We start from the raw sequence: 25,134 nt of genomic DNA, 5'->3' as shown, positions 1-25,134 counted from the left end.
AGACTGGGTAAGAATATAAGAGCGTGAGTTTGTTAGGTCGATCAATAGAAGGTCTCTTGAATTATTTGAAACGTCGTCGTCTAGGTTCTTTTCCACGATCCATTTATTTTCAAACTTAATATCTCTTTTTTTCTTTTTTTTTTTACTTCTTTTTTGCTTTTTAGTTTTTACGTATTCAAACGAGTGTGAATAAATCATTTTAAATCTTTTTACGGCATCAGAAAATAATGTATGCTTTTTTTTTATTGGAATTAACCGCATTGTCTTGGAAGAATTTTACTAAAGGTTAAGACAGCGGGCCATTAAATTTATTATTTATGAGAAATTTATTTTTTACTTTATTTATAATTGTAATTAAAATTTTTTAGCACTTAAGTTAATTAAAAAATGTATATTACAGCTAATTAATATTTACGCGATCCATTTTGCCAGGAAAAATATTTAAATTTTATTAAATAATTGTAAAGTACATTTTTTTGCATTAATAATTATTCAAATATCTCAGGTAATTAATTTTTTTACCCTTTTTTTGAAAAACTCAAAATTTTATTATATTATTATAGAGCATTTTTTTTTTTTACAAAAATTAAATGAAAATTTTTTCAAATTCTTTAAAAAATAAAATTTTATGCGGTTCATTTTACCCCATTTGTTAAAGAAAAGTTTTCGTTTACCACAAGAATTTATAAAAATTACATAAATATTTTTTTGACTCCAAAGAATTCTCATTACTGCGGTCCATCTTACCCCATGTTATTTATTGGCCATTTTATCAGACTTTCGACTATAAATTAAAAAAAACAATTACCTGAGAACAACAGTAACAATGGGAGGTGCTAAAGCATCTTTATCTTCAATCGAGGCTCCAGTTGTATCGACAGTCATTGAATTTTGCGGATAAAGAAACACCGGGACATGCAATCTAGACCGTGGATAAAGTGGTCCATGTGGTACTAAAAGTACTAATGAATCATCAGCTTTTATTTCTTTGTAATCAGCACGATTTGGTGTCAATGGCATTTTTCCTAGTGGCGTAACTGGTTGAATTTGCACCCGCGGTCGACACCCTCCATTACCAGATGACCCAGAATCTGATGACGCAGATAGAGTTCTCGGGACTCCAGCATAAATGTCAGCGGCCATGTCATCAGTAAGTACGACAGTACGTGGTTCCAAGACAGAATAAGCAACTTGAACAAGTCTGGGAGGTGTCTTGGTGAGTTTAATGTGTCCAGAAGAATCTGGTGGCGGTAGAGATGGCCACCAATCAGCGGGAATAGTTATCTGTGCCAAACAAACGCCATCTTCACCGTCGGGACTGCATGCAGCGGTCAGTGGGTTTTTACCCGGTAAAGTTGCTTGCAGTAGGACACAAACACGTTGATGACGTGCTAGCAACTGACGTCTACCACCCGCTTCACTACCAGCATGAAAAAGGACTCTGAGAACTGGAGAATCTCGTGATATGCTAGTTCCTACTAAGTGCGCAGACATGTCCAAATGTCTTGCACCCAAATCTTGGACGTCCATCATAGCTGCGTTGGATGAAGCTGTTACATTACGCCTTTCCGGTCCCGGTAAAGTTTCTAACGGATCAGGAACAATATAACGCGCTGGGACAGTTTGTTTTGTGCTGAAAGGTCCGTAAGTAGCACGTACTGATGCTGGTTCACTTGTTTGGAAGACAGTAAATTTATCTATTGACAAAATTGAACTTGATGGTACGGAGGATGATGTCACGCTTGCACCTTGTCCGGTGTTACTTGTGGACATTGTGTTGTCCAAACGTGAGGGGTAGTATTGACGAGGTGTGTGCTTTAGAAAAAAACCTCCGTCTTTATTTTCGAAGTGAACTTCCACCGACGCTGCGACACCTGAAAATAAATATTTACTCAGTCATTGACAGTTTAAATTTTAGTTTATAGACTTACTTCTAGATGTAACATTCACTCTTTTTAAAATTATTATACGAAATTTTTTCAAACTCTAGGGAAGCTCTATTTTTATTTAAAAAACAAAAAAAAACCAAATCTGTTTTTACTGAAATTACATCATGTCAGACACTAATTTAATGCTTCTAATCCATATATCTATAGATTATATTTAGATTTTTTAAAAATAATTTTTTTTATTTCCCGCTATGAAAATTGAAAATTTTCAAAAAAGGGAAGTTACTGTTTTCATCCTGATTTTCGAAAATCAAGTTTTCATCAGATATCGACGTTTTGAGGTACAACAAAGTTATTCCGACTATTTACGGGTAGACGTTCGTGTGTACGTGTGTTATATGTGTGAGTGTGTAAGCTTTTTGTGTACGACGATATCTTTGGAACGAGCCAACCGATTTGAATGTTCTTGAGGGCAATCTAAAGGGCTTACCAATACTTAGAGCTGAATAGATTTTGAAGTCGATCGGTCAAGTAGTCTACGAGTTATACGAAAAATAAAAATCAGAAATTTTTTTTTTAAGTTTTTGTTGCATAACTTGTAAATCGCTCGACCGAAGGTCATCGGATAAAAATTATACTTTTTTTCAGGGAAATGTATATATTTTTTGGTTCAGCTCGAAGAGCTCGTAAACAGCGGGAAGTTTTGGTTGGGCCACACCCGAGTCGAAAAATAATTTCGGATTTTGGCCTCAACAGTGGGTTTGGACTCATTTAGGTCTCATTCGGCTGTTTTTGTTGGATAAGTCTCAATTTAGCCTCAACAGCTCAACTAATTGATTAAGTCTCATTTTGCCCTCAACGTGAATATCATTATATGAGGACAAAATCCGTTGAAAATGGGGACTTAAAAATAATTTTAGCTTCATTTATTATTGGAGGCAAAACGAGTTTGAAATGGGACTTAGAAAAAATTGTTCCATTTTTAGATGAGAATAAACTGTTGAAATCTCAATTTAGTAAACTTTTGCTATTCTCCGAAAAGGTTGGCCACATGTGCAAGTACATGATATTTATATTTGTTTTTTTAAATAGAGTTTTAGACATAAAATTATTAAACCTTAAAGAAAATTCTGGAAGTAAATTCCTTCGTATAAATATAATAGAAAATCAGTCGTCTCTGAACTCTCAAAACATTCACATCGTATATTTCTATGTCTGTAAATTCAAGAACTGGAATAAATGATTTAATTATTGTTATTATAAATTTTTAATTCAAAAATATTCAAAAAATATGCTTCAATTTTTGGGCTTGTAATAAAACAGTTACAAATAATATCAATAATTCAAATCTCAAAACGTTCTCGTTATCATCATGTGACAGTGAAACTGAAATGACAAGATCCAAAAATTAAAAAAAATGAATACTTGAATACTAAAGTTGTTAAAATGAACGGTAAGTACATCTGTTATTTATTCATGTATATTTTTCATTTTTTCTTGTTAAAATTGTTAATTATTTGAGAAAAATATTTCAGTTATTTATTAACATTTTTATTTTTCTTTATTTTAATAAATAACCTGAGTTTCAATTGACTTTACAGTAGAACCCGGACAAAACCAGCAACAGTAAAACCAGCATCGAAACCAACAATTTAAACAACAAAATGAAAGATATCAAAAAGATTGGTTTATTAATTTTGATAGAGCTAATATTCACTTATTTTCGACGAAGAATAAATACAGCTATTGTAATTGAGAAAAGTATATCTTTTAACAAATATAATAATAATTGATGGTTAAAATATATGTTAAAGTTTACAACGTACATGTACTTCAGTTCAAATAAATCGTTAGTAGTTTAAAAATAAATTTGTTTATTTAAATTTGAAGAAAAAAATACACTCGAGATATTCCTTATTTTGGCCTCCTAAAAGTATCGAGACGTGAGGATAACCTCATCTTGGTCTCAGCCTTCAGAAATATACATATGAGGTTAACCTCATGTACGCTTAAAAGTTGCAAAAGTCGCACAAAATGAGACTAACCTCATCTCAGATTTATATGAATTTTAAATGGTGAGGACACATTGAGACAAACCTCAAAATCTTTCATTTGAGATCTAAAACCGGAATTATTTTTCGACTCGGGCAGAGTCAACCGTTTTTCAGATTTTTTTATTTAGTGAGATGAAAGACGTGATCAAAGAAATCTAAAAGTATGCCCCCCCCTAAATCCTGGAAACTACAAGCTCAAAAAACCTTAAGAAATAAGGATGGATTCCTGTAGTATTTTCGACCGGCATTTCATGGGAACCCATATAGGTTCCCATAAGAATCTCTAAAGATTTAGAGCGAATCCTATACGAATTCTCATGAGAATCCATATAGATTCCCAGAGGAATTCAAGGAGCCTCAACTTAAAATTAACGGACCCTTGCAAAATTTTAATAAATTTTATTAGCTCTGGAAATTAATCAAATTGAAAACTATCTTTATACACGAAGAAAATGTAATTATACTATCTACGATACTAAATTTTAAATTTTAACTATTTGAAATGGTAGCAAAATTTTTTAATGGTAATAATAATTAGTTTTACGGTTGAAAATGATAATGGTAACAATCGGTAGTGGTGACGATTACTATCGAGGATCCTAATTGTAACTAATTAATTATTATAATTGTTACAATCGAAGATGGTAACTGTTACCATTCAAGGTTGTGAAAATTCTGATACAAAAAATAGGATAAATTTATATAAATTTAAATCCTTTATTTATATCCATATATTAGCTATGTACATTTTGTCATTTAAATAATTAAAATAAGTAACAATACAATCGTTTAAGTCCGAATATAATAAAAATTTCCAAATATTAAAGATATTATTGATCACTTTAAATTTGAATGATTGGGTAGTATCATCAAAATAACAGCAATTGTCCAAGCATTAAGTGAAATTCATAACGTACACTAGTAAACAAAGAGAAAATCACTTGTATACAAGCTTCCAACTGTAACGCTGATATTTAAATTCTCTAAGTGTTTACATAGAAATTATTATATAGGCTGATAATAACTATTACCATCAGGTTATTAAGAATTATGATGTTGATAATAGTTATAATTATAGTTAAGATAATAATAATTAAGATTTTTTTTTATCATCAATAATTGTAGATTTTGCTAATCAGTTGGTATATACTACAATACAGATTGTTTATCTGATAATGTAAATAATATTTACTAATATCGAATTCAGTTTAAAAATTTTACTATTACTTAATGGTAACTTTTACTATAAAATTCTCTCCGAATATAAAAATCCTCGGATATCCATTAGAATCCACGGCAATATTTCTCATGCGTTAGAAAAAATCTCCATAGATTACTATTGATTTCTTTACTTTGACTTTTCTTCAATACAACCATATAATGGATTCCTATAGGAAACTAGATAAAATCAATGGGAATCCATTATAGTTTTATTGAAGAAAAGTCAAGGTAAAGAAATCAATGGGAACCCATACAAAGTCGCCGTTAATGGAAAAAATGTCGTAGATCGGCCGATGTCTGACTGCCGTCACTTGGCCAAGTATAGGCAATTAGTAATGGGCCAAGCATGGTTAATTACCAGCAGCCGTTTAATATTTTAAACGACGCTGCCGATGGCTGGCCAATGAATGGCTACTTATGACTGGCCGAATATCGGTTCGCAATGTTAGGATACTGTTAGTGAATCAGTGGTCCATGACTTTGTCAAATAAAAAAATCTACTAATCAATTATTAATTATACAAATAACTTATCATGATAGTTTTCTTTAATTAATAATTATTTATTTTGTGGATTTAAACTAATTTTTAATCAATAATTTATTTTAATTTTCTGATTAAAGTTATTTACAACTAACAATTAAAATATTTTTTAGTTCGTTATTATTTGCAACCAACAACCGCAATTTTATAACGTTATTTTTAAAAATTAATTTAATAAAAAAAATAATACATACATTTTTATAATAAATGTCATTATTAATAATGGTGGTGGAGCAAGATATTTCAACTGGGTTCTTGATAAATAATCAATTTGATTTAATAAGTTTTATTTTTAAAAATTATGTAATTATAATAAAAGTACGAAATCCTTATTTTTTTTTTTTAAATAATCGAAAATATTAATTAAATTGCTCTTTATATTTTATAAAATCGAGTGGTTGTAGTAGAATGAATATCTAGATCATTCAAAAGTGTCAGTTCAACATTAGCAGTTTCGTCCAGTAGCCATCGTTCGGACCCAGTAATCAGAAGGACGGCAGTTCTCGCGCCCAGAACCCAGCAGAGTTTTTCATCGAGATTATCAACACCATTTACCTCACTTAAATTGTTTACACGTTAGTGACCATGAACTTCTATCACGACAATAACAAAAAAAAATTTTTTTAATTAAATTCATTTGTATGCTTGGCCGATTGCCGGTTGCCATTAATGGGCCGGGGTTTTCATTTGTATATTCAGCCGTTCATGGGCCATTAAAAATTGTCAATGACCGTCCGTTAATCATCATACTTTGCCCAGCGATGGGCCATCCAAGGGCCGGTTTCCAAACTTTGTATGGGAATCTACACGGAAAGAAAATTCTACCATAATTTACGATGTTAACATCGCAATCGTAGATTAGACTTTCATTGGCGTCAATTTCTAAATGTCTTATTTTAAAATATACTATAGTCTTTGTTAAAATTACGATGTCGGTTATATTATTTACTATTCAATATCGTAACTTTAACAAAGACTATAGTATATTTTAAAATAAGACATTTAGAAATTGGCACCAATGAAAGTCTAGTCCACGATTACGATGTTGACATCGTAAATTTTGGTAGAATTTTCTTTCCATATATAGAGATTTTTTTCTATCACATGAGAAATATACCCCTGGATTTTTATGGATATCCAAGGATCCGAGGATCCTTAATGATATCCGAGGATTTTTATGGTAATGAAGTTGATAAAAAAAAAAAAATACCAATAATTCGTAATCACTTAAAATTACGGTTATTAATTTTAGTAATGATAATCATTCAAAATAAAAAAGAAGACCACCTATTTTTTTTTAAATATTTGGCAAGTAAAAATCTTATTCACAAAGAAAGACCTATTAATAACTATGACATTTATTTAATGTAGGATATGTTTAAAAAATGCCATCTGGCAACTGGAAGGGAAGTAGATTCCTTTACTAAGATAACTTATAACCCTAATAAAATTCGTAAAAATGCTCAATAAATAAATAGTATATAAAAAAAAAATTCAAATTTATTTTATTAGCATTAATATATTTTTTTAGAGAAATGAGCTAATTTTTTTCTAAAAAATTTATTCAAGATAAAAATCATGACAGAAGCGTTTGTCGTTGATTCGGAAATTTCAAATGAATATTTCTAAAATACTTGACTAATTTTGATAATTTTTCAACCCAAATTTTCGAATCATCTGTGATGAAGCTTCGAGTTTCAATGTCTGTCGTCAGTTGAAACAACACAATTTAAAACCAATAGCCCATATATCAACTGTCGTGTTGGAAGGTTTACATGAAGCTTATAAAAAATTAATGAGATTCTGACGAGTTGAAATGAAGTCAGAAAGAAATTAATGCAGGCGGAAGTAATGAGACATTTTTCCATTTCTAGGGATGAAATATACAATGTCATCCCACTTCTAATTCGCATTAGTCTGAAACTACAAATCATAAAAAAAATTTTTGACTCAATTCGATGGAATTATTAAAAATTTTTTCCTTTAAACTTTAATCTTTATCTTTAAAAAATTATTTCCCTCAATTAGTTTTCTTTTATTGAAAGATAAAGTAAAAAAGGGCTTTTCATAAGTTATCATAACTATGTAAAAAAAAATCATAACAGAGCTCATTAACTTGGCTTGCCAAAGCCGGATTTCAAAGCTTTTGAATTCCTCTAATTGCTTTAATCTGTATTTTATTTTTTTCTTTTTTAAAGTTATAACCTAAAGACAAAATAAAAAACTTTATCAGGAAATTAAAAAATGTTTTATTCAATATTTGTTAATCAAAAAAATGTACAAGTAATTATTAACAAATTTTAAAAATAAAATAAGGATGAGATAATTAAAAAAAAACATTGCTTTATTAACAGTTTCAAAAGATACACAATAAAGTCTTGACAAAAAAGTAGCTATCGATAAAACGTGCTCATCATCGAGTTATTGCTAAAAAAAAATGATAAAAAATTTGTTGGTCGTTTATTTCCGGTCAATCAATCGGGCGAGCTCGAAGCTATTAGATGAAGTGGGCTTTGGATGAAAATTCACGTTAACGGTGTAGTGTATGCTAGTAACCAGCACGTGAAAAGAAGCTGCTATGTTGTATTTATATATATAGGGTATATATAGTAGGTGGTACTTTTCTCCTCATCGCTACTCTTGATTCCAGTTGAATGATTATCAGTAAAGAGGCACGTCGAACCACTGGTATATTTTATCTTGGCTCCTATCCAGATCGTACTCTATGCACCGTTTTGGATACCTGATAATATTTTGTTGTATATTCTTTAATGTTATCAAACCTCGTTTCATTTATAGATAATAATAAATATCAAGTAGTAAAAAAATTTATTTAATATATAAAAATAAAATTTATTGAAGAGCTTACATGATATATTTTTTACAAGATATTATCGGAAAATCATTTCGAAAACATTGGGTATTAAGAACACTGAAGTAAACAGTTCCAACTTTCTGTGAGATATTCTCTTCAGTCCCATGAAGACAGTCGTAAAATTTTTCATCACAAGAACAGTGTACCCTAGTTCATAAATAACGAAGAGTATAATAAAATTATCTAGATCTATTAGTTATTGTTATTGTTATTATTATTTTAAAGCTTTTAAAAGGTACTTGAGTATAAAAAAGATTATTTTTTCGATAATATGAGCCCGTTTAGAAAAATTTGTTTCAAAAAAATTCGACATGTGGAACTTCTAGGCTTGAGATAGATTAGAACTTAAAGTGAAGCTTTTTTAAGCTTTGATAATTTTGATCGTGAATAAAAAGTTTGTCTAGAAGTTTATAAGAATGAAATTTGAGTCGAAAAGAAACGTTTTTAAAACATATTTTTTAAAACGTACACGTAAAAAAAGGTATAGATGAATTTACCAGAATTGGGAGACATACACTACACTGGCTAGTAATATATAGGATGACTACACATTTAGTAATGACTACTAGCCTATTGTGGTACACAAACTGTGGTAACATCTACTACTGTCGTTGGTTAAAACAACTCCTTGGTCAATGACAGCTGTGGTTCTTACTACTCCATATCATAGTTTCTAATTTTTTATCCCTAATTTATTTTTCAAATATATATTAATCGATATTTATTATTTTCATGGTACTTGAAAAGTTTTAAACATTTAAAAATTTATATTATATTGTTCGCACAAAGAGTTTTTAAATATATTAAAATGGATTTATAAGTGATAAATTCGAAATGTCATCCGCACAAAATTTTTAAAGTAGATTTTTTTGTTCTATACGGCATAATATTTATTTTTCATTTGGAATGATCTTTGTAACAAATTAATTCTTATATTAATAACATAGTTTCATAGAGTATTTAACTTTTGTTGATATAAAATACAAGCACGTAATTTTAAAGGTTATAATTCCCACATTTAAAGATGTAGTAATTTTAATTGCAATTGTGGACCCAGTACAACCACACAGTGGGGTAAAAAAGTTGAAGGTGGTGATGTCGTTTTCGTTTGTCAGTCATTTTACTCCACATTGAAGTAGATTGTACAAATTATGTGATATTGCGCACTCCAAAAATAGTAATACCAACAAAATCTTATAAAATTGTGTGGTTAAAGAAACCACAGGAAGAGTTTTTCATACTCCATTGAGTAGTTACTGGGCCTACAAATTTTTACCCCAGTCGAATAGTAAATAGAACTGCTACAGTAGAGATTAATCTTATACAGGGTCATTTATGCTACTCCATTTGTCGCGACGATGACCACAAAGTGTAGTTTAATTATTACTAGCTTAGTGTGGTAAATTTAACTCCATTATTTACTCTCGTTCCGAAAAAAAGTTCCCGTTGAAAACCCATAGCCTCATAAAAATCAAAAAACTTTCATAAAAATTCCAAATTAGAGGTTTTTTGAACTTTTTCGAAACCAGGGTAAAATGTAGTAGAATTACGTTATGAAAACTATGTCTTAAAAACGTTTTTTTTTTGGCTCAAATTTCGCTCATATAAAATTGTGAATAAAAATTCTACATGTCGAACTTTTTGGAATCTTTTTGGAAGGAATTTTTTTGATACGAGAGTATAAGTAATATTTTTAGAAAATGTAAATTCTTGGAGCAGAGAAGCTGGGGTTAGTGCAGAGGCGATCAAAAAAGTATTATCTCGATAATGTAAAGAAGCTCAACATGAATGTGTTTCTTCAAACCTCGTATAGTAAGAGGGATTAGTGAGACCATGTCTGGTTTGCATAGCTTCGATCGTTTCGTCGCAGTGGTCGTGCATTCGACAGCAAGCATCCGTTTCTCTGAAGTAACCCAGGTCATTGTAGTTTTCCGCAATGCTTCCGCTTCCGCACCACTTTGTTCCTAAGATGAACATTATATATAACGCAACCGAGCTGAGGCAAACCCACCCCTTTAGGACCTTTAGAATTATTCTCACTACCCGAGTAATGAGGGTAATTCCTTTCCCTTGATATAACCGAGTACGGTAGACCGAAATAAGAGAGCTAGAAAAGATATAAAATTGTGACGTTCCCTTGGGTTGCTGCTAAAACGGAATTTCAATGTTCATTAAATGTCTTTTCATTCTTTGAAAATAGATAGCAAAGTTTACACTTTTGTTTTAATCAAAGTTCAGTATTATTGTGAATTTTAGTTCCATTTCATTCATTTATAAAATTGTTATTATTATTATTTCTACTTGCTGTTATTGTTTTTACTCGTTGTACAATATTCAATATTTGGCAATTTAGTTTTCAAATTTTAGAAGATTATGAAATATTTACAACAATTTTAAAATTATTATGAACAATCGTAAAAATTCTATAACTGTCTGAAGTGTTGAAGGCAGATTTAAAATTCTCATAATTTCTAAATGTTTTTAATTTCAAACAGTTTTTGATTCTTTCATTAATGATTTTAAAAATTTTCTAAAATATTTTAGCCCGTTGTAAAATTTTCGGATATGTTTCAGTTTTGGAATTTTTGCAACTGGTCCGAAAGTTTATAAAATTTTCTGAAATATTCCAGACGATTTTAGAATCTTGTAAAATGTTTTAATTTATTCTAGAAGTTTAGAATTTTTTGAAATGTTACGGCTGTAAAATCTTCCAGAATTCTTTGTTTGATTCTAGACTTTAAAAAAATTTTTTGTTATACTCGCTCCAAAGGTTCAACTTTTGAGCGCTGGGAGGCGTCCGTAAAGGGACTCTTTTGTAGAGTACTATACCGTCTTTTTTTCACGGCCTAGGCCGTGAAGTTTTACCCCCTCCTTCTTTTTACTAACTTTTCGTGTACACCCAGACGAAATTGAGAGAGATCGTAGAAAAAAAAAATCTCATTCTAGTGTACCGATCAGTTTATTACGAAGCGGACCTAATGTTAATAGAATAATAACCACGCCATTTTATTAACCATAAATAAACGATACAAGTAAATTATCAGCGTATATTTTTAAAGCAAGTAATACAAATTAGTCAACTATTTGTTTAAGATATATCTATATTCACCTATGAGTGTGAATGTAGCAGACATCAGACAAATTTAAAATTATAAATAAATAGAGTAAATAATTTAAAAAATATTATTTATAATAAATGCACATATTAATATTTGAATTATATAAATGCGCATTTTTAAAAATTTAAATTTATTAATTATTTACTCTATTTATTAATAATTCAAAATTTGTCTAAAGTCTGCTACATTCACACTCATATTCACCTACAAGTGATTGAATGAAAAAAAAAAAAAAAAATGTCATTATTTGTCTCCTATCCCTCAAAAGTTAAACTTATGGAGCGATAATAACAAAAAATATTGTACGTCATTCGGCCGTTTAGTGGCGATTTTGACAACGACTTTTTTTCGATATTCGCTTTAATGTTAGTGACGCAAATGTTCGAAAACGAGCGTAAATTTCCGTCCTCGGCTACGCCTGGGACGTTAAAATTACGCCCGTTTCGAACTTTCCCGCCACAAACCTTAAGCTCATATCGAAATATCGTCGTTGTCATAAAACTGCCACTTCACGACCTTATGACGTAAATATCTGTTTTAAATTTTGCAATTTTCACGACTGATCTTAAAAATTTTATAATTACTTTTAATGTTCAAAGCATTTTTAGAATTTTTCCAAATATTTTTGTAAAAATAATTTTCAAACACAACTAAAATTCCGTATAATATAATGTTATTATTATTAATAGCATTATTATCAAAATTACTTTGATATTGTTTTGTCTATTCAACTTTAAATTAAACGTAAGGTGTTAGTATAATCCGGTACAAAGTTTACGAGATCAAATTTTATGGAAAACAAACAAGGAGATTGACTGAGCAACGACAATCTTATTACGAGGATTTATTAACAAACACAGACTAAGGATTAAATAATAAACAAGTGTTTATGAAACCATTGACTTTGAGTAATTATTTTATTTATGTATACAGAAAATAAGGATTTCTTGGTACAAAAAATTTTTACGCGCCCCAAGAAAATTTTTGCATTATAAATTGAAAACAAAAATTTTTTTGAGGCAACAAAAATTTTTTCTAGTCCTAAGAAAATTTTTGTTTTCCTTTCATAATGCAAAATTCTTCTTGCGCCAAGAAATATTTTTTTTCTGTGTAAAAAAATTTTTTCAATGCTTTAAAAAAAAATACAAGAAAAAATTTAATAATTTTTTTTCACCCTCATTTTTTAAAATAATTTATATTAAAGCAAGAAGATATAAATTTTATTTAAAATTATAAAACCAATATATGAGATGCTAGAGTATTTTTGAAAACATGTGGGAGCTCCCGCACATGCTGTCGTTATTTACAATATTAATAAAAAAATCCATTATTTTAATGTAGTTTATATTAAAAAATATATAAAATCCCAATAACTCATAAACTTATATTGAATTTTTTTCCGCATTTTAAAAATTTCAGCAGTGACCTTTTTTTTATATGAAAAAAACAAAAAAATTTCTAAAATATTAAACAAATAATCGCTTTCTTACCTGGAAAAATTAAATTAAATCTCTCATTTTGGTTTTCACGAAGACCATTGTCGTCATTCAAATAAAAATTAATTGACCAGCAATGAAGTAAATTTATCTGAATTAATATTGTCGTAAAAACGATTGAAACTTTACCGAACATAATTTCAAGTATTTTAGAACTTTAAACTTGTAAGCCTTCCAAGTTATTGACTGGGAGGCTAAAAAGGCAGAGCCTTTTGTTGGATTGATAAATGGATATTTGCATTTTTAAAATACGGAAACCAGCAGGGAATCGGTAGCGTAGGGTGATATAAATGATTCGACTATCTGGTAGTAGGTAAGCTAACTAAACCAGGAACGTGATCTGGTTGTTGTAATACATATAATATAAGGCCAGCACTGTAGATGCTTGGTAGTGGGTTATTCTCTAGCAGACTTGATGGCCGAGATGAAAGCTTTGGATACCTCGTGCTACATACTCTGCATTACGTCCTATTTTGAATGATAATGATATACATGAACGCTGTTATGTTTAAGTTGTATATAGAGTTGTATGTAGGAGTACTGAGCTATTCAGCAGGGTTGCATAATCTTGCGAAACGACGCAACATTGGCGTGGTCTTTGCGGTCGATGAACTTATATATGTATATTATGTATATTTCTGCTCATTAGATTCTCATAAATTGTTTAAATTACTAGAAATGTATCAAGCTAGGCATTATGAGAAAGGTAAATGGACATAAATAAAAAAAAACACAACATACTGATATGCAGATTCAAATTGGGGTAGATTAGTTTTTTAAATGGGAATTTTAATAAGGAAATAGCTTCCACAGGTTTTTTTTTATTAGTATTTGAATTTTAAATTATTTATTATAAACTGTTATGTATATTTGGAAAATAATCGACTTTTTGTACTACCGGTAAATTTATTTGTTTGAAATATTTTAAAGGTAAATATTTACCGCGCTTAATTATTCATCGTTTATTTTCAAAATCAATAGATTGTTTTTATAATTTTTTGCTTAATAGGCAATGGTGATATTTATATATATATATATATATATATATATATATATATATATATATATATATATATTAATTTTTTTTTTTTTTTTTTAATGCAGTAGAAACTTTGGCGATAAGACATCGTGATAAAATTTTTGAAAATTCAAGTTAAATTTAACAATATGGTGCATTTAAAAAAAAAAAACTATGATAATTTACTATAGTAATTTGGATTTTTTCTGAATAATTTTAATTTTTGAAATTATCCGATTTGATCTGAATAATTCACGCACACGTTTAAATATTCATAGGGAGAAATTTATTTCTTTATCTCTTCTTGTCTTTAATAATTAATTAAAAAGAAAATAACTAGTTGAGTTATTTCAATAAATTTTTTCCAAACTAAAACTTAAAATCTGACAAAAATTTTAAATGCAAGTGTAAATCTCTGAAGTCAGAATACTGTAAGAGACATGAATTTTTAAATTTTCCATAAAAAATTTAATGACATTAAAATTATAATTCTTTTACTTTAATTTCAAAATTAATTTTAAAAAAAGATTTCTCATGATTTTATTATTTCAACCTTTTAAATAAAAAGTAATTGGAAAATATAAATTTTTTGACATTCTCGGAAATTCTCAAAGCTATAAAACAAAAAGAAAGTAGAACTAATGCAATAGCAAAATTTCATTTAATGAGTGGTAAGATAAGTAATTTCTTTGGTCTAGGCATTTATATAGGCATGAAAATTGAAGCTTATTTGAAAAGCTTTCAGATGCATTTTGTAGAAATTCGATAAGTTGTCACGCTCAAAAAATATTGAATAAAGAATAAGTAAAAATATGAATTTTTAACATTTTGAAATGCTATAACTTCTAAAATAATCAACCGATTGAGCTCATTTTTTAACTTAATCAAGGTAGTTACCCATGAAATACATATACCAAATTTCGAAGCAACCGGTTTGAAATTGTGGCCATAATCAAAGTTACAACCTGTATAAAATTACACGGGTCACAATATCTAGCCTCAATATAGCTTCATCGAACCCAAGTAAGCCTCAATCCAGCCTCACTGATTAAAAAAAGCATTTTGAGCCTCAAATGGTGATCAAAGAACCTCAAATAATATTAATAGAATTTAAATCACATAGTTGAGACTAGGTTCATTTGAGGCTCATCGATGCTTATTAAGGATCTTTGAGCATCATTTGAGGCTGATTGAGGATTTTTGAACATTATTTGAGGCTCAAAATGTTTTTTTTACTCAGTAAAGCTGGACTGAGGCTTACTTAGATTCGATAAGACTAGATATTGTGATCCGGGTAGTTTTTAGAATATTTTACAAACTTTCAAAACCATTTATTTATTTAAAAAAATGGTTAAATCAATGAGTTGTATAGTGAAAATTAAAAGCAATCGAGCGAGCTTTCAAATAAAACAAGCAAAAATAAGTTATCTCGTTCCGTTGTCAACAATTTTTTTTTTTTTAAATTTTCACAATTTCAAATAACCATAACTTCTAAACTTATTGACCAAACTGGCTCATCTTCAAACTCATCCAAGGTAATCGTCCATATAATAAGTATACTGAGTTTCATTAAGATCGCTGTAGAATTGTGGACGCTATCGTTGGAGAATGACACGTTATACGTATATATATAAATTTTTTAACCAATAGTTTTTTTGGAACCTACTATCAAATATTTTTGAAAATGTATTTAAAATCAACAGTTGTATTTTTTAAATTAAATGAATTCCCACCATTTGATTAAACCCCACCTTTAATTATACACGGACTATTTAGTAATTACTCATGAATGAATGATTAATGATAAATGAAGAATTTAAACGGAAATGAATAATTTGCCAGTGGCATCAGCATAATTTATCCACGTAGTCGGACAATAAAGGTAAGACAAAAGGTGTCCGCGTGACTATGCAATCAGAGTAGATGTTAGAACAACTACAGCCACAACTACTTCTCTAACAACTCCTGGTATACTAGTCTACTACCAACATAGCCAGTGGCATATACATATATATAAGACTAAAGGATGATGGTACAAATGCCAGACGAGATGAATTGTCCTGTCGGTCTGTTGTAAGTTGAGCTCTCAGTAAGCTCGACTCTTGTTTAATGCAGGCTGTACTAGCACAGAGGTGTAGTAGAATAGTCCAAGCGTTGAGTATCAGGAAGCAATGTGTCGTACAGGTGCTATAAGCTATTAGCTATTGTGCCCCGTTGATCTTCCAGGCGCAATTGGTGTTAAAGTGATGGGTGATCGTCGAATTAGACACTCCTCTGGTTCAGACACCGACAATGGCATTTGCATCTTGTAGTTCAGAACCCCCAGGAACCAACTGACTACAACTAAACCACCGACAAGATTCTGCGATGAATAAGGTAATCAAGGTGACGGTGGTAGTGATGCTGATGTTGATGCTGATGGTGTCTACTGTATGTAATTGTCATTAACGACCTAAAACTTGTTTACCAGTCATACATTTCTGTATGAGGATCCACAATGTATGCTGATAACTTTAGGTAGTTAAGATTTAACTCTGACTTGGATTAAACTTTAAACTAAACTGCAACACTATTACTGTTATTTGAATTATTTTGGGTGGAGGCGAAAAGAGGAGACGCAATCCCAGATAGAGGGTCTTTAGGGAACAAGCTGGCTAATTCTCAAAGGGACGAGACCATGATCATCTGTAAAAGATTAAATGCTTGATGTTGCACTGGCAATCTTAAAAGCATTGCTGTGTTTTTAGTAGCAGAGGGTAGTAGACAGTAGACAGTACCGTCAAGTTGGAAATGTTGAAACATCAGCTATCGCTGGACTGTGTGAGTAAAGCTGTAAAGCATAGAGGTTTAGTATGAGAGTAAAGATCAACGAGTTGCATAGTATAGCTTGTAAAAGAGTAAAGGGAATGAAATGGAGGGAATAGAGTAGAGTGAAGGAGTTGGGTCGAGTACGGTAGCAATGGTCCAGCTCTCTTTGGCTGGTCTCGACTATCGCGTCGATAAATTGAACGAGGCGACGAAACTCGCGACCTCGTCCTCGTCCTCGTATACATGACTATACACCGACACTGTGCTACATACTTGAATGTTACTAGTGTATTTGTATGTAGAGTACAGTGCTGGGACTGGAACTGGGTAGAGAAGGTGGATCGATTATCACCATCACCCACTCACCCATCCACCCATCCAGTCACCCTTCCCCCAAATGCTTCTATGTATTGTCATGTATGTACGACACTAGTAGTGGATCGCTGTAGCTGTAGATTTAAGTGTGCATCCCGACTATGTTTCAAGCTGCTTGTGGCGTCGCTACGACTACTATCGTTTCTATTCTATGCGACATGTACTGAAATATCTATGTATATATATATATATATATATATATATATATATATATATATATGTATGGCATATAGATTGTAGAGGATGAGGCGGTTATGTATAAAGTAGATGGAAAACCGGGTCGGTGAATCACTTCCGAAGCTATTGTGTACACAAGTCAAATGTTTAAATAATTATTACTATGATATCATTTATGGCAGTATATATAACATTATTTTATTGGGAATTTATACAAATATGAATAAAGACGAATGAGAATTTAGGTGAAATTGTTGAATGAGGTCATAAAAAAAAAAAATTGTAGTTTATGAAAAGTATTTTTTTGTTATTCTTTTTATTACTCGGAGCTTGGCAATTTTATTGGGGCATATGTCGGTTTTATTATTTTTGGTGTATTACTGTTATAAAGACGGATTTTTGGCTGTATACGGAGGATTACAGACTTTATTTTGTAAACATGAAAAGGTTGGAAATTTATATTTGTGGAGGTAGTTGGAATTGAGCTTGATGTTTTAAATTATGGTTGACTGAATCTAACTTTTAAAAAAATTCAAAATACGTGAGTTTGTTGTTGATTGATAAATTTTAAACGTACAATTTAAATTTCGTTCAAGTATTGGAATTTATATTTTATTTTAAATTTTCAGTGATGGACTTGTCATATTTATTAGGATCCTTCATATATTTTTGATATTCATAGTTGAAAGTATATCAATTAGTCGTCAAAATTTTTATCAGGTTTTTAGAAAGAATTTCAATAAAAAATTCTTTGAATCATCTCGATTAATTTTAAAAATAAAAATTGAATCATTAAATTCATTACGAGATTTTTAAAATTATGCACTAATAATTTGTCAGTAGAATATTAACTTAAAATTTAAATAAAGATAACTCCGGTAGCTTTAGAATATTTAAAAAATTTCTTTTCAAGTTTTGTTTTACGTTTCTTCAGTAAATAAAATCTTCTTATCAAAATAGTTCTAAAAAAACAAAAATTCTCATCTACACATTTACATATTCTCATTTTACTCTATAAGCTTTTTTTTTATGAATAAACAAATGTTGAAGTAAATAATTTAACGTTTAATTCTAGTAGAAAAGGATTATTGCTTTCGACCGGATTTCTCATCTGACTCTCGACCTCATTGGAAAAAAGATCATACGTTTTTTTTTTTAAACTTTTTTTCATCCTTTTTCTCTATTTTCCAACGCTCCACTAGGACCAATAAATCGAATGTCGTGCAGTAGCGCATAAGAAAAACAGTCCAACGGGATATAAGAGATTGAAGATCAAACTAAAACTAAAACTTGAACTAAAACTATGATTTAAATATATACATATATATTATATATTTTTCTCAGTTAACTTTTTTTATCAGGACATCACTCGCTTTGATTCGTAATATAATGTAATGATGTTTTTATATTATGTATTACACATTATATGTATATTTACTATCCAAGCATGTATGACGTAACGTACGCGACCTACGTTAGACTGAAATTAAATGGGGTTGCATACCAGTCTATAAATAAATCAACGTACATTCAAATTTTCTCAACGTTAAAAGATTATGAAGATGAAGATGAAGAAGATGCTCAGCATAAGTATAAATATAGAAGAATATAAATATATGAATATAGATTAGAGTCATTCCAAAACTGACAATTATTTTTTATTTTAGGAGGCACAAAATATTGTGATTGATATATCAAACTATAAAAAAATAATTAGATCAACATTGAAAATTTTTAGATCGATTTTAAAAAGTCGCTCAAGCTAGTTGTCGATATTTTTTCGATTTGAACAAGAAAGTTCATTCCTATACAATATGGGAATGGTTCCCATGATATTATAGAAAGTATTCCTATAAATTATAGGAACCATTTTTATAATTAGAGGCACCATTCCTACAATTGTAGGAGCTATTCCTATAATTATGAGAAACATTCCTATAATTATAGGAACTGCTCCCATAATTTATGGTCAATATTCTTATGATGGTATTGAAAAAAATTTCACAAAATTATGGGAATCGTTTCCATAATTTTCTTTCCGTGTAGTAAATTTGAAAATGAAATTTCTTTAATGGGTTCATTAAAGTCTAGAGGAATTTTCGAAAGGACGTAAATTTTTTAACGTTACGGATGTTTTCGACATTTAAAAAAAATTTTCATGTCAATAAATTTTATTTCCTTACAAATACTAGAATGGCTTACGCAAACGAATCATTAATAACAATAAATCCCATTCTTGATAGAGAAAAATATTTTTTTTTCTCTATGATTTAAATAGTCACGGTATAAATGTTTTTTATTTTTTTCGATTGTTTTGTTTTTTTTTTTTTTTTCATGGTAAAAGCTTTAGCCGACAGCATAATTTCCTCTGCGTTGCACAAAAACATGTAAAAAATACGATAGAAAAAAAATTTTCAAATGCATCAACTGATCAATAAAATTGGAATTTTAAAAATTTGGCCTGCGCTACCTTTTTCAATAGAAATAATTATGTTCAACTTTGAAAGATTTTTTTTTTTTTTTTTTTCAATTGCAATAACTTTTTGCATACTGCTAAAAAAATAAAGATTGTCAGTGTTTTTGAATTACCCTAATATATATATATATATATATATATATATATATATATATATTAGGGTGGTTTATTTGGAACGACAATTTTTTTTTTTACTCCCACTTCAAAATGTTGTAAACACTGAAAAAAAATTCCCCGCAAGTTTCAGCCCTTAATTTTAATATTTTATTCACAAAATTAATAAAATCCCTATATCACGTGGACGAAGAACTTGAGCAACTTAAGTAAGAGGACTTCTTTTGTAGAGAATAAAATTTCCCAAAAATCGTTATCTGTATTTTTACTGTAAATTTCGCTATTTAGTTAATATCAACAAAAAACCCATATTATTATTAAAAAAATGCTTTTCAGAACCAATGCAAAATAAACAATTAGAGTCACCCAGAGAGGAAAGTACGACGGGCCCGGGCAAATCAAATGTAAAGTATTGAAAATTAAAATTAAGAGCTGAAACTTGCAGGGAATTTTTTTTCAATGTATACAACAACATTTCGAAATGGAAGTGAAAAAACAAAAATAGTGGTTCCAAATGAACCGCCCTAATATATATGCTCTTTTAATATTAAAACAGATATGACGTATTTTTTTTTTTTTTTTGACGCGAAATGTACTCTGTAAACATGAATAAGTGAAATAGGTGAATATTCACTAATTCTGAGTGCCAATCGAACCACTTTTTACAATAAGTGGTTCGGTTTGCACTTGAAATTAGTGAATATTCACTTATTTCACTTATTCATGTTTATAGAGTATCCTTACAAAAAAAAAAAAACGTTATTTTTTTTTGAAACCTTAATAAAAATAAAACTACTAAACTTTTAAACATGATACTTTGAGCATTCAATGCAGGATCGCATTGAAAAGGTTTTTTATTTCAATTACTTCTATAAATATTTATTTCGCCTCAATAAAAATAAAAATATGTCACTTTTTTTTATATTTAACAAAGGGTAAAACAAAAACCCGATTTTATTTCGACTATAACATTTCAGTAAAATAATTATCAGACAAAATCTTATCAAAAAACAAACACTGTCAAAAATTTTCAGAGTAAACGCGGATTAAATCCGGACACTTTTATTATTTGTTACTCTATAATTTTGGTTTCTTTACAATAACTTTTAAATGTAAATTTCGAAAGTCGCAATAAAAAAAAAATATTTTTAAAAAATATCCATTCATTGTCTAGCGACGAAGGTAAAGATATTACTAGTAGATATATAAATTTGAATTTAAATTATTTGAGAAAATTTTTTAATTATAAACTCGTGAAAAAGTTCTATATATAAATATATATATAGTTGCTACGGAGATTGCGGATAAAGATTAAATTGCTGAGGTAAAAAAAAGAAAATTGATAAGAAAAGTAAAATAAAAAATAAAATAATGATAGAAAGATATTGGATACAGAAGAAGTAAGAATGCAAAAATTGTAGATGGAAACTCATTACATAAAAAAATACAAAAAGTTATTTAATACCAGGATTTCTTGGGTATTTTCACGTGGATTTGAATCTAAAGAGAGTTATGAAAATTAATATATATGTATATACATGGAAGAAAAAAAAAAGTCAAAGAATAAAAAGGAAATGCAAATTAATCTTAGTTAAAGAGCAAATAGATAAAAAGTTTTCTTGATAACTCATAATATTTAAAATAAAATATAAGTTTACGAAATATTAGTTTTTGAAGAAGTCTTTTTTTTTGTGGTAGAATGTTTGGTATTATTAATTTAAAAAGAAAAAAAGTATTACAAGAAAATTTGATTTAAAAACTCAACAGCGGATTTCTGTTGAGTTTAATAAGAATTACATTTTTTTAAATTTAAAACTTGTCATTTGTCAACTGCATTGTGTTATTATCACTATTAAATGTGTTTCCACGGTTACATGAATTTTTGTCGTGTTACGAATAATAAGGTGTCAAGATTATACAACTCTAAAATTAAAAAAAAGTTATTTTAATGGTCACGAAAGTATTCTTAATGATCTATATGTAGAAATGTCTGAGTTGGTAAATTAATTTGACACAAGTATTTTTATTTTAGCTTTTATTTGATTTTATTTCCGGGTTAATTGGGTAATCAAACTTAATATTTAAAAATGATGATATTCTTTTATTATTCAATACATAAATAATATACATAAAAAAATAATAATAATAATAATATCGAAAAAAAAAAAAAAATGAATTTTATTGAATAATTTAGATGGTAAAAGTAAATATCTTACGTAGCATTTTCAAAAATTCAGTATATTAATATTTAAATACAAAAAAATGTAATAAAAAAAATAACTCAGCATATTTAAATCTACATTTTTTTTAAATAAAATAAAAAATATAATATTATTTTTATCCACAAAAATAATCTTTATCTCTTAACAAAAATATTTTATTAAGTTTCGTGTATTGAAACTTTAAAATAACAACTTTCAGTAATAAAGCTCACTAAAAGCCCGTTATATTTTTATTTAAATTGATTAACGATGTCCCTATATTTTGTTTTATCCTCCGATACAAAAAATGTTAGGATAAAATTTTTTTTACTATATTTATATACATGTACGTATCGAGTCAATGAGCTTTTTGTTTTTTTTTTTAATGATTAATTTGACTAATTTTTCCAATTTTATTTTTCGTACACACAGAGAATTTTACGGTATTTTTTACATTAAAAATTTATAGAAAAATTACTATGTCATAGTAACATGAGGACAGTCTGGAATAATTGTGCAAATTACCAATAACGTAGAAATTTTTAAAATACATCGAACGGAATTTACAACGTGCATTGTAATTTTGACAAAGCAATAGATTAATAAATTTAAATTTCTTGGATAAAATTTAATCTGTTGCTTTGTCAAAATTACAATGCACCTTGTAAATTTAGTTCGATGTATTTTAAGAATTTTTACGTTATCGGTATTTTGTACAATAATTCCATACTGTCCTCATGTTACTTTGACATATTAATTTTTCTATAAATTTTTTATGCAAAAAATACTATAAAATTCTCTGCGTGTATGTGCAAAAATTCTTGACTATCAATTTTAAGTTATGAATTTAAAAAAAACTAAAAAAATTATAATTTAATAAAAAAATTTATAATTTATTGCAAAATGGAAATTAAAATCGGTCTTTTTTTTGTCTTGAAATATAAATTGTAAAAGAAAAATGATAATTTATATTTGAGTAATATTTTAAAAAGAATTTTTTTGCTTTTTAGAATCCGACACTTTGGATTCCATTTTTTTAATACAAATTATTTTAGAGTCAAAATAAAACTTTTAGAGCAATAAATAAAAAAGAGTTTCGAATGTCATTGATTTTGTAAGTTTATTATTTTATTTTTTCCGTATTAGTTTGATTTTTCATAAAGACAAAAAAAAGTTTCAAAAATTAGGAAACAATTGCAGTTTTGTGTATCAGTAATCGAAATGATTAAAAATTTAAACCATTCAATTTATATTGATATCTCCTGCTGATACTTGTCTATTGATTAACTCGATTAAAGTGCTAATTAATTAAGTAAATTGAATAAAATATAAATTCCACCCGATAAAAAATGTTTAGATCCAAGCATATATGATTGAATCCAAACAGTCAGATATGCTTGGATCCGAATTTTGGCGCGATCCAAGCGGATCCAAACAGATCTGACAATATCCAAAGAGATCTCACTATATCTAAGTATATCCAAACAGATCTTAAAATATCAAACGAGATCCAAACAGATCTCACTACATTCACGAATATATAAGTGTATCCAAGCAGATCTGCGTAAATGTTGATCTTTAAATAAATCTACATAGATTTAAGCACATAAATCTAAAGAAGCTTCACTACATTCTAATGAATGCATGTATAAATATATTATACTTTTGACGTTTCTAAAAACAATATCTACTCACATCATAGTTCTTATTGCTATGACCTCTTAATGCTTTTGATGAACCTATGTATAACATATACCAAAAGTCAATTGATATTTAAGTCAAAAAAAAAAAAAAAAATAGATGAATACTTCAAAAACATTGATCAAACTGATTTATTTTATTTATTTATTACAATATCAAGTATATGATTTAAATAACGTATACATCAAAATCAGTAAGAAAAAAAAATTTTAATTTTCGTATATAACTCAGATATTCGTGTATAATTAGACAAAAAAAACTCTATATTTAATGTCTTATTCGCAGTAGAACCCCGACAGTTCGACGATTCAGGAGCCTCACCTGTATTTAAATATTATTGGATCTGACCAATATGACTCCATATAGACACACATTTTTGGATATAGTCATAAATTCTTGGATATACGTATATCTGCTTGGATATGAATTATTTTTGCATCTATATACTCACATACATAGAGTCGGGTCTGAGCAGAAATAACTCTATGTACTTATATATGCTTGGATATAAGTATATCTGTTTGGATGTAAATTTTTATATTTGTTTATATATAATTGGATCTGAGCAGATATAACTATATATACTTGTATATGCTTTGATATAAGCATATCTGCATGGATATCAATTTTTATATCTGTTAATATATCATTAGATCTGAGCAAATATAATTATATATGCTTATATCTAGCAAGATCAAATATTAGGATGTATTTGGATGTAAACAGATATAACGAGATCCAGACATATCTTGTTGGATCCAAATGTTTTTTATCGGGCAGAGTTAAAAAACCGAAGGTATCCAAATCCTTTTCTTATTGATCGCTTCAAATAGATATTTATGTCATAGGGCCATGAAGTGGCAGTTTTCTGACAGCGACGATATTTAGATATGAGCTTAAGGTTGGCGGCGGGAAAGTTCGAAACGGGCGTAATTTTAACGTCCGAGGCGTAGCCGAGCCTTGAACCTTTGGAGCGAGTATAACAAAAAATTCTATTTTAAATGTAAAATAACATACATTTAAAAAAAGAAAATCGATGGTATCGAATTTTAAATATCATGAAACTTCA

The 25,134-nt window shown here is 28.8% G+C and overlaps 2 protein-coding genes across 2 annotated transcripts in view; both read right to left on the bottom strand.

The window, feature by feature from the left end:
- LOC103568611 (transmembrane protein 132E) overlaps nucleotides 1-25,134 on the bottom strand; it is an 85,453-nt gene that overhangs the window by 22,827 nt on the left and 37,492 nt on the right. The window contains exon 2 of the mRNA XM_053741766.1: nucleotides 809-1,874. Coding sequence (XP_053597741.1) covers nucleotides 809-1,874 — 1,066 coding nt within the window. The remainder of the gene's footprint in view (nucleotides 1-808; nucleotides 1,875-25,134) is intronic.
- On the bottom strand, nucleotides 8,331-13,447 carry LOC106693374 (phospholipase A2-like). Its single transcript, XM_053741765.1, has 4 exons — nucleotides 13,190-13,447; nucleotides 10,385-10,544; nucleotides 8,575-8,727; nucleotides 8,331-8,448 (listed from the first exon to the last, which is right to left on the bottom strand). The coding sequence occupies exons 1-4, from the start codon at nucleotides 13,329-13,331 to the stop codon at nucleotides 8,367-8,369; spliced, it is 537 nt and encodes a 178-aa protein (XP_053597740.1). The 5' UTR covers nucleotides 13,332-13,447; the 3' UTR covers nucleotides 8,331-8,366.

This window comes from Microplitis demolitor, chromosome 9 (genome assembly GCF_026212275.2).
Source record: "Microplitis demolitor isolate Queensland-Clemson2020A chromosome 9, iyMicDemo2.1a, whole genome shotgun sequence".
Taxonomy (NCBI): domain Eukaryota; kingdom Metazoa; phylum Arthropoda; class Insecta; order Hymenoptera; family Braconidae; genus Microplitis; species Microplitis demolitor.
Note: the sequence above shows the minus strand (reverse complement) of the source record. Positions and strands in the feature narration are given on the sequence as shown.